Genomic DNA, 15,862 nt, shown 5'->3' with positions numbered 1-15,862 from the left:
GAACCTCCTGTGATGCCCTTGTCACAAGAGTAACAAATGCCATCCAAATGCACAGCCCTCAAAAGGCAGAGGTTGCACCAGGCTAAACAACAGTCTTGCATAGTTCTCAGCCCAGCTCCTCCACTGTGCTTGACACCATCACCTTGGCAGCCTTTTTGAATTTTAGGTGCACATGGATCAAATGACGAAACCCAACTCAGAAGGCCACACAAACCACATTCTTGGGCAGTCACGAGCAAAAAGGAAACTTCTTTTTAATCTTTTTGCAGCTTCTCAGCAAACTGAAGTTGATTAAAACCACAAACCAGTTTTAAAGTAGGAGATGTTTACTCCTACTTAAGCCTACTCCTGCTGTCTTTCACTTGTGCTAGATTCCCAGCACAGATAAGCTGTTCCTGCAGGCTAAGGGCACAGACAGTGGAATTACTTTGTGCCTGCAGCTACATCTGCCAGGGTTTCCATGGCAATATTTTTTCATCACCAGTCTGCTCTTTAGTAGTGTCCCTAATCAATACGGTATCTTCTCCAAACTGGCAAGTATTGACTACTTTCATTGCATCTCATGTATTGGAAGGAAGCACTGCACACCATAGCACTGCTTACAGTTGTATGACCTGTAATACCCAAGTACAGCATCCATAGTGAAATCCCTTTCAAAAATTAAAAACAGAATGGACGAGATGCAGGGACTGGGAATGTTGCTTACTCAACTTAGCAACTTGAGTAAGGATCTTCTTTAATGCAGTGAGAATAATACACTCCATGACTTTATTTCTCCTTTTATGCCATAGAATCATAGAATCATAGAGTGGTTAAGGTTGAAAGGGAGCTTAAAGATCATCAAGTTCCAACCCTCCTGCCACGAGCAGAGAACCCTACCACTAGACCAGGTTGCACAAAACGTTGTCCAACCTGGCCTTAAAAACCTCCAGGGATGGGACATCAGCATTCTCCCTGGGAAACCTATTCCAGTTCCTCACCACCCTCATCAAGATGCAGTGAGTTCTGCAATGTAGAGGCATGTTGTTGTCAATTATTGGCCATTGATGAAGGGTTGCATTAAGGCTCTTAACCAATATGATGAACATTGGTCTGTTTATGGATAACTGACCAGCAGGAAATTTGCAGCACGTGTTAGGGTTACACTTGGAAAGGAGACTCTCTTCCACAAACATGGCATTTCTTGTCCCTTTGTAACTTGATGGAGGAATACTTTTCTTTCTAGCTTCTAGCGTGGTAGCTACCCTTTTAACTAGCCCTGATGAGACCCAGGCTTCTACTGTAACAAATAAACACAGAAAGTATCACTGTTTTATTGCTCTTCTCTGTGCTCTCTTAAATAACATTTCTAATATGTCACTTCAATTATACAGCTCTTGCCTGGCTTCTTGTATTAGATCAACCACATACATCAACACAAACATCAAAAAAACCCAAGTCTTCAGAAACAATCATTTTACAGTCATCTCTTTAGAGTGAGTACATGAATGTTCCTCTGAGCTTTGCATAGATGAATTACTATGTATTGCAGCAGTACTGCAGGGTATGGATGCTTAGCAATTTTAACTCTCTCCCAAACTCTGTCACTTTTTTGTCACAGTCAAACATAGAATTGCAGAATCATCAAGGTTGGAAAAGACCTTCCCGATCATCAAGTCCAACCAACGACCCTACAACCCCTAATCATTAAACCATCTCCCAAAACACCAGGTCTACCTGGTTTTTTTTAACACCTCCAGGGATGGTCCCTCCACCACCTCCCTGGGAAGCCTGTTCCAATGCCTCACCACTCTTTCTATGAAGAAATTTTTCTTAATATCCAATCTGAACCTCTCCTGGCACAACTTGATCCCATTTCCTCTTGTCACTAGTCACTAGTGAGAAGAGACCAACACCCACCTCACCACAGCCTTCTCTCAGGTAGTTGTAGAGAGCAATGAGGTCTCCCCTCAGCCTCTTCTTCTCCAGGTTGAACAGCCTCAGCTCCCTCAGCCTCTCTCGTAAGACCTCTTCTCCAGACCCCTAATCAGCTTAGTTCTTGCCCTTCTCTCCACCCTCTCCAGCACCTCAATGCCCTTCCTACACTGTGGTGCCCAAATCTCACAGTGCTCAAGGTGCAGCCTCACCAAGGCCGAGTAGAGGGGCAGGATCCCCTCCCTGGTCCTGCTGGTCACACTATTCCTGATGCAGGCCAGGATGCTGTTGGCCTTCTTGGCACCTGGGCACACTGCTGGCTCATGTTCAGCTGTCACTCAGCATCTCCAGGTCCCTCTCTGTTGGGCAGCTCCCCAGCCACTCCTCCCCAAGCCTGTAGTGCTGCTGGGCATTGTTGTGGCCAAAATACAGGACCCAACATTTGGCCTTATTGAAACTCATACAACATTTTTGTTTTTCCATCATGTTATCCCTGAAATAGCCATTAACAATAAGAAGATTTTCACACAGTCATCTGCAGTCCTACTAATAAACAGATAATGCCTTAGTTTACTGTAGGCATTAAAAAAGTTTAAAATAAACAAATTTTTTTTGCTGTATGAACATACATATATGTATGTAAACACACACATACAAAAAACACAAGTATAGATCTGTGTAGATAACATGTATGCACACGAGAACTTGATTTTGCATAGAAAAAATAAAAGCTGATTAATGCACTGACACTTCTTCTTTGTTTACAAATTGCTGACACCTATTACAGCTTCCTCAAGTCACACAATTAAATTTTTTTCTGTAGATTATATTAATCAAAGAGAGTAGCTATAAGTAAGAAAGATCGGTCTTATTTTAAGAATTACTTAGAGAGATTTTTCCTAGGAAGGTACTAAAAATATTATCTTAAAGATGACTTCTCTGAATCAGGCTATATACCTTTGACATACTGTTAGTTGTGTTTCAGTTTCAAAATCCATGCCTAATCCAGACAGTATTTTCCCTTATGTCTAATAAATATATCAGTTGAAAAGTGTCTGCAAGGATTTCACACTGTGCCAGGATCAAATACAGTCCGAAATATTTCACACATCAAAGAAACAGAGATAGAAGCAGAGTACTCCAGCCAGCAGATGATATTTCAATGGACAGGCTATGTTATACTCCTCTACAACCAGCATACATGTCTTAAAAATTCATTCTGCTGTTCCTTATATTCAGTGGCTGTTAAATCCATTCTCTTAGAAAATGGCTAACAGGTCATGATGTTGCATTCCCCAGCACAGGTGAGTGATACAAATGCTCAGGCACCCATTATTCCTGCAGAGAAGTTACCCCTTCAATACATAGGACCTCTTAGAGGCAAGACATGGCCCTGGGTGATGGGGGATAACACAGCTCAGTCACTTGCATTGTTCTGGTGCTTGAGGCCATGCTGTCTAACCAGGCTGCTTAGTGACTGAAGGTGATGCAAAGGGCTAAATTAAAAGTAGATACTCCAGATAACTGTGGTAGATCAGGTCAACCTCTGGGCATTCCTTCAAGAATCTGATACATTTTGTCAGGTCTCCACCCGTCTAACCATCAGAATATAGAGGTTTAGGAAGAGGACAGGAGATCATTTAGCAATGCCAACAGAGAGCATTGAGTTCCCCCTTCTGGCCTGACTCCGGCTTGATATAGGTGAGCCTGGATGTAAACTCCTTTAACAACTTGCTAAGAGAATGAAAGTTCAACCATAAGAGGTAATTAACTTGACCCTAGGTGTCCTGAGAGGGTTGCTGCAGTGCCAGTCAGAATGTTTTCTCTGAGAGGAGAAATGTTTCTCTCCTGAAGAAGGGAACAGCTGCTTCCATCAAGAGAGCTGAAGTTGCCCATGGGCCAAAGAAGTGCATGGATTCACATTCATAAATGTAAATTTAAAAATTTTCATTTTACGAGTTTTTTGAGGCTGCGAGAAAAAACTTTGTCATCCCTACCAGTCAATAGTGTTGGCTACCCTCGAAGTCAAGTTAGAAACTCATGTGCTGCCCAGTCATACAGATCACCTTGGTCTGCTTCCTTCTTTCTTTGTTGATCAGTTGATCCATGATGCAGGAAAATACATCATAACTATGCCCCTAGAAATAGACATCCTTCATGATCCATCTTGCCACATGTGGAGCCGGACAGCCAAGTCTGCAGGTCTTTGGCCCTGGAGCAGCTCACTTGATGGAAGGATCCAGCAGCAGATAACTGAGTGCTTCAGGGTGTTGTGGCTGTGATGCAGCTCATCATAAAAGGTGAGATGGCATCTGAGAGTGCAGTGCTCCCATCTGCCCCTTCATGGGTAATTCCTGGGAGGAATAGAGAAGAGTATTGCACTGCTCCTGACTGAGAGAAAACTAGGTGTTAACTTGTTATAATTCTCAAAGAAGTGAGACCACCCCTCTGCCCTTGGCTTTAGATTTAACATCTAAGTATGCAAAATGTGTCTTAAGTCCTTCTATCTGGTCTGAATAATAAAAACTCATCAAAAGTACAGATGAAAGCTGATAGTGGGAAAAGGTTACGCACATGTTTCTAGCAGAAAGAATTTATATTTAGTCATAATTTCTGGCAAAGTTTTGGGCCAGTTCTCACTATTGCCACACTGGGTTCACAATGTCTTGCTATAAAGTCAAGTAATTACTTTTATGCTGATTTAATAGATTAGAAAGTGGTCTGTATATTTCCATTTTTAATATTTCTATCTGCTGCATTACATAGGTTTTTGTGCTCTTCTGCCTCCATTAAGCCTGCAGCCTTCGCTGTCGTATTACTGATGTAATGCAGTATTTTCTACTACATGCTGTGAATAAATATGCTCTTTTTTTGTGTATCTTGTATTTGGTTTACATTTATTTATGAATAGAAACAGAGTATCCTACATTCGGCCATGTTGCTGTGTTCTCTTTTGCAAAGAAAATTGGTTTGCTTCTTCAGTGCTCATTTCTTCTATTTTATAACTGATAAAGGACTGAGGAAGAAGGTACCATAAAATGGAATAATACTTTCATGAGTTCCTAAAAGTCTAACTATACTTTGTGAAGGAAATGAAGCAAACAATTTTATTTTTTTTAATCTGATAGCACAAAATGCAAGCTGCTCTGATCTTAAGTGTGATAGCAATCTAAGCCCCCAGGTGGCATTCTAATCTTGGTTTTGTAAATAATTTGTTTTCATAAGGAATAGATCTGATTCTTTTGTTTAAAAATAAATTTTCCTCACCCTCATGGTAGATTTGAACAAAGAAATTAAAGCCATGTTCCAATTAATTAGTTATTTTTATTTATGTTCCCAGTTTGTACACTTTTTGGTAATTCAAGTGCAGTAGCCCCAAACCCAGCTTGAAATCTGATAAACATTTAATGGAATTAGGGAAATTATTCTATATTACAGATATTAAAGTCCATAATCCGATGATACCCTGCAACAGCTATTCAATAAAATATAACACTGAAATTTTAAATATCACAATTACAGTAAAATTAATTAAATTTCAAAATTTTTTAAGAAAATTGTGAATGCAATTATGTCTCTAATACTTTACAACACATGGGTATTAACTGATGCTGGATCACAGTGAAATCCAGGCAGAATTTGATATTATAACTAAATGAAACTAAAAGCATTCTGGTTGGATTTCCATTCCCTTCCAGAAGTAAAAACAGGCAGCCCTTTGCAGAGAGCACAGCTTGCACCTCCTAACTTAGGCACTCAGTTTAGGTGCTGAGGGTGCTCATCATCTGTCTTCAGCTCCCCCAGTCATCAGAGAAAGGATGGCTCCACAGAGGTTGGCTCAGGTTACCCCAGGTAGCTCCTCGTCCAAGATGTACCCTGCTGAAACATTTCTCTCTCCATTAGCTTCACGGTTGAAAAGCTGGGGTCTAGTGTTGGTCATATAGTGCTTTTTTCTGTTCAGCCATCTCACGCCGTTGTCACTCTGCTGTTGAATACCTATGTGCTTTTTCCCACACTGTACTGAAAGTGTGAGAGGAGTGCCCATAAAAACCCCAAACCTCATTGCCCCCCTTGAATCTCTTCTTCCAACATTCCTTTGCAACAGAACCCACAACTTCCTTAAAAACCACTGAGCTGATGTGCTGCAAATTGTTCTTATGTCACTGTCCAAAACTGTAACCTAATCACATGTGCCATGGGCCTCACCATCTGCATCCCTTTGCAATTTCCTCACTTATGTTTGGATTATAACCTCTTTGAAAGGTGGACTGTTTTAATTTGTATTTTTGCAGCACTTAGACAAATGGGATCTTTGTCCCTCTTTAGGATTCCAGTGGGATACAACACCATGAATACACAGTAATCATATTTGATAAAGCAAACAGAGCTAATTTAAATTACTGTTTAAAATACATGGGTACCTAACAGGCCATACAAAAAAAGTGTATTTACTTACTGCCCTGGATATATTTCAGAGTGTACTTCAGGTGGAGACAGTAAGTCAGAGTATCATCAACCACACTTATTTAAACAAAACCCAGATTGCTATAGCAGTGTTAGACTGTAGATAGCCAGGAGACACAGAGGAAAAGTTTAAAGTTCAAATTTTCATCTGTCCTGTTGTGTTTCAGCCCTAAAACTCTCAACAGAAAAAAACTCTCATCTGAAAAGCTATTTCACTACATTTTTAGGGACTAAGCTGCAGTTCATACTAGAGACACTTGCAGGTGGGATCACTGGGCTTTGGACTGGACAGATGAACAACTCCTTTGAATTTAAACAGATTTGGAAACAAAGCCGTGTATATTTGTGCACAAAGACTTATGAACAACCCTTTTTTAAACTGACTTGTACTGTGAATGTGATGTATTTCTGTTTAGTTATCTTCCTATGTGTCAATCATGTTTTTTAATCCTGTGTTTGCTAGTGACATTTAGGTATAGGTATTGTTATGTGTTAAGCATATACCTATAATTCTAATAGCTTATCCCCTTCTGAGTGAGCACAAAAACGGTCACAGGGTATTCCTTTCTCTCCTAATTCAGAATTAGTTGAGATATTCTTTTGCCCTTAAAAAAACTGTCTTGAGAGGAAAAATACTGCCTGACAGCTCATCATAGGAAAGTTTTGTGTGTGTAGCAAAGATGTCCAAATGGAAAAAGCCTCACTGCCTTAGCCATAGTGAATACAGCAGGAGACTTCAATACCTACAGCACATTAAGTCACCACAATGAGACGACAGGTCACTTCTTGATGTCCTCTGGGGCCTCGCCAAATAAGTTATTGGATGTCCTCTACTGCTAATTGTTTAATTTTCTTACGTCACACTCAGTTCCTGGCCATAAGAACACATTGGCAATGTGATGCTACTGTGCAGCTAATCTATGCAAGCACAATGCAGAGATACTTTTAGTACAGATATGGATTTATATAGACCAGTAAGATGTTAGCAAGACCTCACTGACTGTGTTATGTACAGCACTGGTCCTGCAGTAAGAAAGGATTAATTCACTCCCATACACGAGCAAGGAGTAGTCACTGTAATCCCTGAGACCAATCACACCAGGTTGACGCCAGAAATTCAGCTCAACCAAACACAAGTGGAAAGGGGAGAACTGCTCTCCATAGTGTACCATGGAGATATTTACTAGGAGATGGCTGGGAAATGAGAATTATTTTTTTGATCAAAGGTGAGGGTTTGGTGGGAAAAGCCTGAAGTGGCTGTGCTATGACACATGAACAGCCTTGGAAAAAGCCTATAGGGACAGAGGTGGTGGTGTTGCTCTGTGAAATCCCTTCTTGTGGTCCTGTACTGATGCACAGGAGGCTGGCATGAGACCAATAGGTACTCACCTCCACTATACAATTAGATGGGATTAAAAGATGCCTATACCTTGCTCTACTTGCAGAACTGAGGGAGGGAGTGATGAGGAAATTCCAACGTTTATTTGCCAAAGTCCAATCTGGCAAAGTATTTCCTCTTTACAATTTACAATTACTATTTACAGTTTTCCTTTTTCCTATTTGATCCTATTTACAAGGAGTCACATAGAAAAGACACGGGGTAATGGGCACAAGTTGCTCCTGGGGAGATTCCAATTGGACACAAGAGGTAAATTTTTCACCATGAGGACAAACATTGGAATAGTCTCTCAAGGGAAGTGGTAGGTTTCCCCACATTGGACACTTTTAAGTCTCAGCTTGACAAGTGCTGAGCCACCTCATATAAGCTATAGTAGTACCTAGAAAGGTTGGACCAGATGATCCTTGAGGTCCTTTCCAACCTGGCATTCTATGATTCTATGATTTCCATCACATTTCTAGTGTGCATGGTTTGAATTTACTTGCCAAAAGACTCACAGGTAAGTTTGTGTTTAAGTAAGTAGCCCAAATGCTAAGTGGACCACATGCTGATAACTGGTTTTCATCTGGCATATCCTTTACATTGTTCAAGAGGAATCTTCCCACTCAGAAAAACAGATTAAAGCCAAATTCTTGAAAATATTTAATTATTTAGTTCATTCATTGCAGTCAAATTATTGGGAAGCAGGCAGCTAAATACCTGAAGGAGTAAAGGTTCATTCGTTAAAGGGGATACCTCAATCTGACTGCAAAGTCCAGCACTCCAGTTAAGAAATAGACTGTAGTTTAGGTTACAAGAGCACCATATACTGAGGTTTTCTTCTTTCACATTTCAGTCTGCACAGTTTGAAACAAAAAGTCATTCAACTTAACAGAATAAGTTCAAACAAAAATTATAATTGATGAGCCATAATGATTTAGAAGATTAGCTAGGGAACAGTTCTTTTTTTCTTGTACCATGGTTAAAAAATATTACTATATTAATTCATGCTATGTCATTAAATAAAATGGGTTTCTCATTCTGACTCCCTTCTTCATATGAAGCTACTGAAATGCCACAAAAAGACAGCAGTATTAGGCCATATCCTTTTCTGATTTTTTTATACTAATTCCCCCTTAAAGTTATGAGTAAGGTTAGGTCAGGAGAGGGTCCCATTTTCTTGGGCCTTGATCTCATAAATCCTTGTACAATGTAGAGCTGGAAGCATGACAGTGATGCTCTCAAGGCTAATTTTGTGGCAGAAGACTCTGGATGGTGCAGCACAGGGTGTTCAAGTGCCAGCTAACCAGCTGTGTCATTTGTCCTGTTGCTGTGCTGGCTTTCCTCATCTCCTCCAGCATGAAATTTGCCATGGTTGTTTTCCAGAGCAAATACAGGCAGATGCTGCATCTGGGCTGCAAGAAAGCTAAGGTGAGAGCTGCAACCTTCTGCTCAGTGCACAAATAATTATCAAGACCTTGCTCTCTTACACTGTTCTCTTCATTACAAGAACAGCAAAAAAAAAGGGCACAAAAGCAGTTAAGATGAGTGACTGATGGACTGAGAGCTTTGGTCAAAAGAATAAAGAGAGTGTAAAAACAACACAAATTTCAGGAGAATCAGTTCCTCTGCTCAAAGAGAGGTCCTTGGAATCATACTTCTCTCTTGCTTTACTCTTAGAATAGGACAGGCTGTGTTAATACCAACACAGGGCCAAGTTACCGCTTTTTTCAATAGTACTTTCTTGAGGAGTGCACTGGTCTGCACAGTGTCCTTGCTTGAAGAATATCTTAATAGGGTTTCAGTCCTTTTAAAATGTTTCCTCTTCTTTTCTCCCAGAAATTCTTCCTACAGATGTCCAGCTTTTCAGAATTAAGTTTTAAGCTAGAAGGAGCTACTGTGTTCAGTAACTCTCATCTTCCATGCAACATAGGTCAGAAAACTTTACCCAACCATTTCCATAGAAAGCTTCCATGTAAATTGTAGTGGGTGTTCATAAAAGCAGCTGCTCTCCATGTAGGTATTTTGTGTGACAGAATCTGGCACATATGTAGTCAAGCTACTCCAGGGCTTGATTCACCTCATTATTTACAAAAGCTTGAAAGCATCTTGAAATTTGTTTGACTATAAAATCTAGCCACCAGGATCATGGTCTGTCTTTTTCTCTTAGATTCCAATAGATACTTCATTCATTCATAGTCCAGTCAGCAAAGAACACAACTAAGTACTTTGCTGTACTTCCATGTACTTTCCTGTACTTCTATTTTTTCCCCATATATATTCTTGCTCTTCACCTCAGCAGAAAGCTCTTCTTTCTCACCTTTTTCCTATAATAATTCTGGGAGCTGGCACATCTGTTTATATGTCCTCTTTTGTCCACAGATTTCCAGGAGCACAAGCCCTATGGTATAGCCTAACTTTGTCTCGCTACGCATCTTCAATTAAATATCAGACACCAGGTGAAATTTTGTGAGAGGATTGTACTTGGGGGAATCCACATAAGTAAAAACTGACTTCAGTTTCTGAGAGGACCAAAATGTAGGCTCTGAGGACTGCTGAGCCCAGATTATAAAGATTAAAGCTTGTATCTCAGCTGAACACAAGTTTCAAAAAAATCAAACAAACAAAACCAAACAAACAAACAGTGATCAGCTGCTTTGGTAGAGCCTCACATATCATTAATTCACCAGGAGATAATATGTCTCTCCTTCCAGCCGTGGGAACTCAGCCACGGTACAGTGTAACCCAGTTCAGATGATGGTACTCACATTAAAACCATCAAGCAACATTTGTGGATGCTTCTATTCTGAGTCAGATGGTTTTAGAATTTTGGCAGACATCATGCAGCCAAAGAGACAAAAAAAGCCCAGTTATTACTGTTCACAGACAGAAACTGCTTCTTCACAAAGGGCCACAAGATAGGCAGCCTGACTGAATGAATTAGGTGTCTAATGTTCCTACCCTGGGTCTAGCCACAGGTCCCTCCACTTGTTGGCAGGGAATGGGGAAATTCCAAGCCAGTAGATCCTCCCCTCCCCAAGGCCCTTCAAAATTGAGTAAGAAGGAATAGTGTTCTTGGGCAGCAGATCCAAATGACATAGTGCTGTGGCCCAGCAGTTTTTACCAGATCCAACACCCTGGCAGGCTGAAGGTGAACCTCCTGCACATGAGCTAGGGAAAGGGGGCAAGAGAGAAGTGGCAAGAACTCACTCGGTTAAGAGCTTAAAAAGGGAAATCTTTGGTCAATTTCTTGCCCTTGTCTGCTAGAGGTTTGTTCAGCAGATAGACACATTTCCCATTGAGAACTACCAAGGCTCTAAAAAGTAGTGGACTTTTCCAAAACAAAGCTCAGTATCTTCCATCCTAAATGAACATATTTTGGGAATTCTTATACCTTGCACGAGAAGGCAAAGGTCTGTCCCCAGGGATGCATTCACCATTTTCCTTGACTCTATCAAAGGGATGGTAGTAGATGAGAAGCTCGACATGAGCCACCAGTGTGTGCTGGAGCCCAGAGAACCAAACACATGCTGGGCTGCATCAAAAGAAGTGTGGCCAGCAGAGCCAGGGAGGGGATTCTGCCCCTCTGCTCTACTCTGGTGAGAGTTCACCTGGAGTACTGTGTGCAGTTCTAGGGCCCTCAGCACAAGAAAGATATAGACCTGTTGGAGAGGGTCCAGCAAAAGGCCACCAAGATGATCCAAGGCCTGGAGCGCCTCTGCTGCGAAGACAGGCTGAGAGAGTTGGGGCTGTTCAGCCTGAAGAAGAGAAGGCTCCGAGGAGACCTTATAGCACCTTCCAATACCAGAAGGGGCTACAGGAAAGCTGTGGAAGGGCTTTTCATCAGAGAAGACAGTGACAAGACAAGGGGTAATGGTTTTAAACTGAGACAGGGGAGATTTAGGTTAGATATGAGGAAGAAATTCTTCACTATAAGGGTGGTGAGGAGCTGGAATGGGTTTCCCAGGGAGGTTGTTGATGCCCCATCCCTGGAGGTTTTTAAGGCCAGGTTGGACAAGGTTTTGTGCAACCTGATCTAGTGGTAGGGTCCTCTGCTCATGGCAGGGGGGTTGGAACTTCATGATCTTTAAGCTCCCTTCCAACTTTAATGATTCTGTGATTCTCAGATTTTATGTGAAGCTCCAGCCCCACTGAAATAGAAAAGGACAGGATAGCCTTCTCTGAGAAGCAGTGTGGTTTGGAGGTCAAGAGTTACTATGCATTGGAGAGAAGACTGGCTCCTACATGTTGTTCTTGGCAGCAGCGAGACACACAGCTTAACCTTGAAACCTCACCACTGCATTGCTGCAGTTGATACCAAGGCTGCCACCACTGCTCTGCTCCCCCTGACAGTATTTGGATGAGATGTAGACACCCAGTTTACTGGATGACCTTTTTGCTTTCTAAGCTCTGGGTTAGAGACAAGCTTTGTGATGAAAACAGCTGCAAAGCAAAACAGAGGTACTGGATTTGTGATTTAAGACCCTTCTTCTGACCCTGCTGCTTCTCTCTCCCCATAGCTGCAGGCAATGGGGAGTGTTTTCTCTGGTTTCAGACAGACAAGAGGTACCAGCAGTTAAGTGAATACAAAATGACAAATACATAAAGCTGGCATCTTTGTGCAGACAGACATCCCCACCTTTGCCAGACAGCTCAGATCCTCTTGTCATCTCCCAAGTTAGACAAAGAACCTGTCAAATCCAAACTGATTGATGCATTCCACAAAAGCCCCTCTGACCCACTGTCTTCTCCCAAGAGCCTTCAGCTCTTCTCAGCTTTTATATCATTAACACTCTCAAGGCAGGCAAGGGGTCATTTCTAATTTGTGAATGCCCTTGGACCATAAGCTGTGTTTTTTAATTGTTTACCTTGCATATTAAACAGTACTTTCAAAGGTACTGTCAATAAATCATCTATGCATAGGGATCTTCATTCCAGACCTGGTTGTTACTTTACCTTTTTTGTTTTGATCAGATGAGATTAAAAAATAGTCTTTGAGGGCCATTTCAGTTATCAAGAACAGTGCCAGCACCAAAATCTCCAGAGAGCTGAGGACCAACCCAACGATCTGAAGGAAGAGCTCTGGTTTGCAAAGAAATAAACCATACTGCTACTTTGGACCCAGAAGCGGGTGCTCAACTTAGAGCATTGTGGCAGTGAAAAGTGCCAGCCGGGAGAAGGTCACACAAGGCTTCTGCCCACCAAGATGGGCTGTGTGAGCCTGGCCAGGCAACTCTCAGAAGTGCCAAGACCTGTGCTACCAGTTCTCTAAGTGCCACACACAAGGAAAAATCAGATAAATCCCTAGTTCATCAATTTAACCTTCTCTCAGAGCTCCTTGCCATGTGGGCAAGTATAGCCCTCAACCCTGTAATTCAGCAGTTTCTTTAACAGGTTTGCATTCTCTTGTTTGTACATGTGTCCCTCTAGTTTATTCTCCAGGAGAAAACAGGAGGGTTTTTTCAGTTCTCAACTTTTCATTTCCCAAAATACTTTTTATTAAGCTTACAGGGCCGGAAGGGGAATATTTCCATATGTTTGCATGTAAATGCATGACAGTGGATCACTAGCACTCAATCTCCCTCTCTGTCTGGTATGTGATGCTACAGAGCTATTGAGCTGCAGCAGTGGTGTTACAAATAGAGCCACGTGGAAGTCAACATTTGGGTTCACAGGGTTTTTGTTAACCTTGATCCCATTTTTAGGTCACTCAGAAAAGGTCTGAGTTTCAGGATACCTAATAAGTTAGCAAAACCTATCTACTAAGTCATGTCTGCTCAAATTCTCATGGGAACTCTCAAAAAGGATTCAAGAATTTAATAAGCTATCATCAAAGAGTCATTTGAAAGAAGTCCAGAAAAACTGCCCCAGATTTGCTCCTTCTTAGTCCCAAATTCATTCAAAATAGTGCCTACATTTCTGAAAGGTATGGAAATTACAGTGAATAAATGAGAATCCAAGAGATCCCCATCAAGCACAAATGAATTTATGATAACTTGGTCTCCTGGTTCTCCTTCTCTGGGACATCGCAGTAAATTTCACAGGCTGATTTCTAGGAAGCTGCAAAAAGAAGAGGAACAAAAGCAAAGCAAACTGGAAACTGCCTCACATGCAGTTACGTCTTGACCATCTGCGAGTGTAAAAGGTAGGCTGCCTTTCAAACAACTGCATTTAGAGGTTGACTTACAACCTGAAACATCAAGGATTTTCTGGTAACACGGCACAGGGGAAGAAAAAAAGAAGTGCTGTTAAACAAAACACACACTGAGCAAATGCTGCAAAACTAAAAAACTACCGAAAGATAGTTTCCATTTTCAGGGAAGAATGGGGCTAACAGCTTCCTCTGCTCCCTGCCCTTGCCTGCAGTACCCAGAGCTTCCCAGGTACAGGACTGCCCCATGTAAAGTCAACAAGTGCAAGTTCATATCTAAGAGAAGCACAAGCAGTGCTGTAGGGCTGACTGTGAGCTGGAGTGCAGAGCCACATTTTTGATGGGAGCAGCATCACGAGGCCCATGTGTAGGACCCTGCAGCGCAGGGATGTGCTGGAGTGGGAAGACTGGCCACACCATCAGGGACAGCTTGATAGACCAGGCCCCCCAAAAAGGAGAGACCAGAAGAGCCCCTTCGGCAATGAATTATTTAAATCAGGCACTAAGATGTAGCTCTGGTTAAAAAGCTTGTTCAAATTGCTTTCACTGTGATTCATAAACTCTTCATGCAAATTCATATGTTAGGATGAGCACAAAAATTAGAAAGCTGGAATAAGATTGCTTTAATTTAAATAAGAGACATGGTTGTGAATATTAGGCTTTTACACTGTTAACAGTAACCCATCAGATGTTAACAAAATCTGATATGCAACAGTTTTACATATCCCCTTGTGGGAGAAAGATCAACTTGCAAACCGCTTTATAAATCAGCCACACTGTTAGAGTTAGGCTACTGTATCTAAATGGCTTTTAGATATGCTTCCTGTTTTAAGCTACCATATTTACAAATGAAAGCTTTTTCAAACCACGTCTTTTAATACAATTTGCATATTTAGTAATACATTGATTAACATTAAACACGGATTATTGCAATTTATTTCAGAAACAGATGGGATGCATTAAGTGAATAGCCAGAGTGTCTTAACAGAGCACACTCCCAGACTGACTTCTGATGAGTGATGAATACAAAAACTTCATTAACTAACAAGAAAAGAGGAAAGAGGAAAGGACACTTCACTCTGGCTCCTTTTCGAGCACGCCCCTCGCTTGAGAGTCTACGAAGCTGCCATCACGAAGAGTTTAAATCAAATGCCATCCAGAGATTCGCATGGGTTTACTGAAAGTTCTGGCACAGCGAAGACAAACTCCTGACCCCGGGTCTCAGCCGAAAGGTGGAAAAACCTGCCCCAGGAGTAGGAATCTCGTCCCTCGCTCCGGGCTCGTCTCCCGGTGCCACCAGGTGGCAGCCGACCACAAGGCACATCTTCCCGCAGAGTCCCGGGTTTTTCTGCCATCCCGGGGAATTTCTCGGGCTGGGGATAAAAATCTGTCGGGTTTCCCCCTATTCGCAATGGCCTCACAGCAGCTACACTGCCTTTACTTGGCAGCTGGTAGAAGGAACACCCTACTACAGGTTGTGAAGCTTTCCTATGTGCTTGTGCAAGCATGTAGATTATATGTATAATTTTTACACCCCAAAAAGCTGCACATAACCTGTACAAAATGATCTATTGATCAGCCACGTGTACATGGATGTCATATGTTTGGGGTTTTTTTATAGCAAAATAAGCATTTAGAGAAGGATTATGATGTAAATATGCTATTAATGTTTACAAATAGTCTCCTCTAGGACAAGCATTTCTTTCCCAAAAATATATTGGCAGGTCTTAAATCTTTTCTTAGAAAAGCACAAATAAATAGTTTCAGGAAAGGAACAGGCAGTCTCATGAAAGGTAGGTCCATTGGTGGCTTTTAAATATGATGGTTCAACTTCTGGCTAAGGCTGATTCCCACAAGCATGAAGTATGGTACAAGAGGAATTACTTCTCTATGTGCTTCCTTCTTACACTCTTTTCTTAAGAAAATGTATCCACGGCTGGGCATCGATGAACCTG

At 41.6% G+C, this 15,862-nt stretch overlaps 1 protein-coding gene across 1 annotated transcript in view; it reads right to left on the bottom strand.

The window, feature by feature from the left end:
* The window catches only part of WDR41 (WD repeat domain 41), a 38,263-nt gene extending 23,001 nt beyond the window's left edge, over positions 1 to 15,262 (bottom strand). The window contains exon 1 of the mRNA XM_010005551.1: positions 15,086 to 15,262. Within this exon, the coding sequence (XP_010003853.1) occupies positions 15,086 to 15,262 (177 nt within the window). The remainder of the gene's footprint in view (positions 1 to 15,085) is intronic.
* Positions 15,263 to 15,862: the final 600 nt, after the last annotated feature.

The sequence above is a fragment of the Chaetura pelagica genome, unplaced genomic scaffold (assembly GCF_000747805.2).
Source record: "Chaetura pelagica isolate M959 unplaced genomic scaffold, ChaPel_1.0 scaffold169, whole genome shotgun sequence".
Taxonomy (NCBI): domain Eukaryota; kingdom Metazoa; phylum Chordata; class Aves; order Apodiformes; family Apodidae; genus Chaetura; species Chaetura pelagica.
This window is presented reverse-complemented; position numbering and strand designations above follow the sequence as displayed.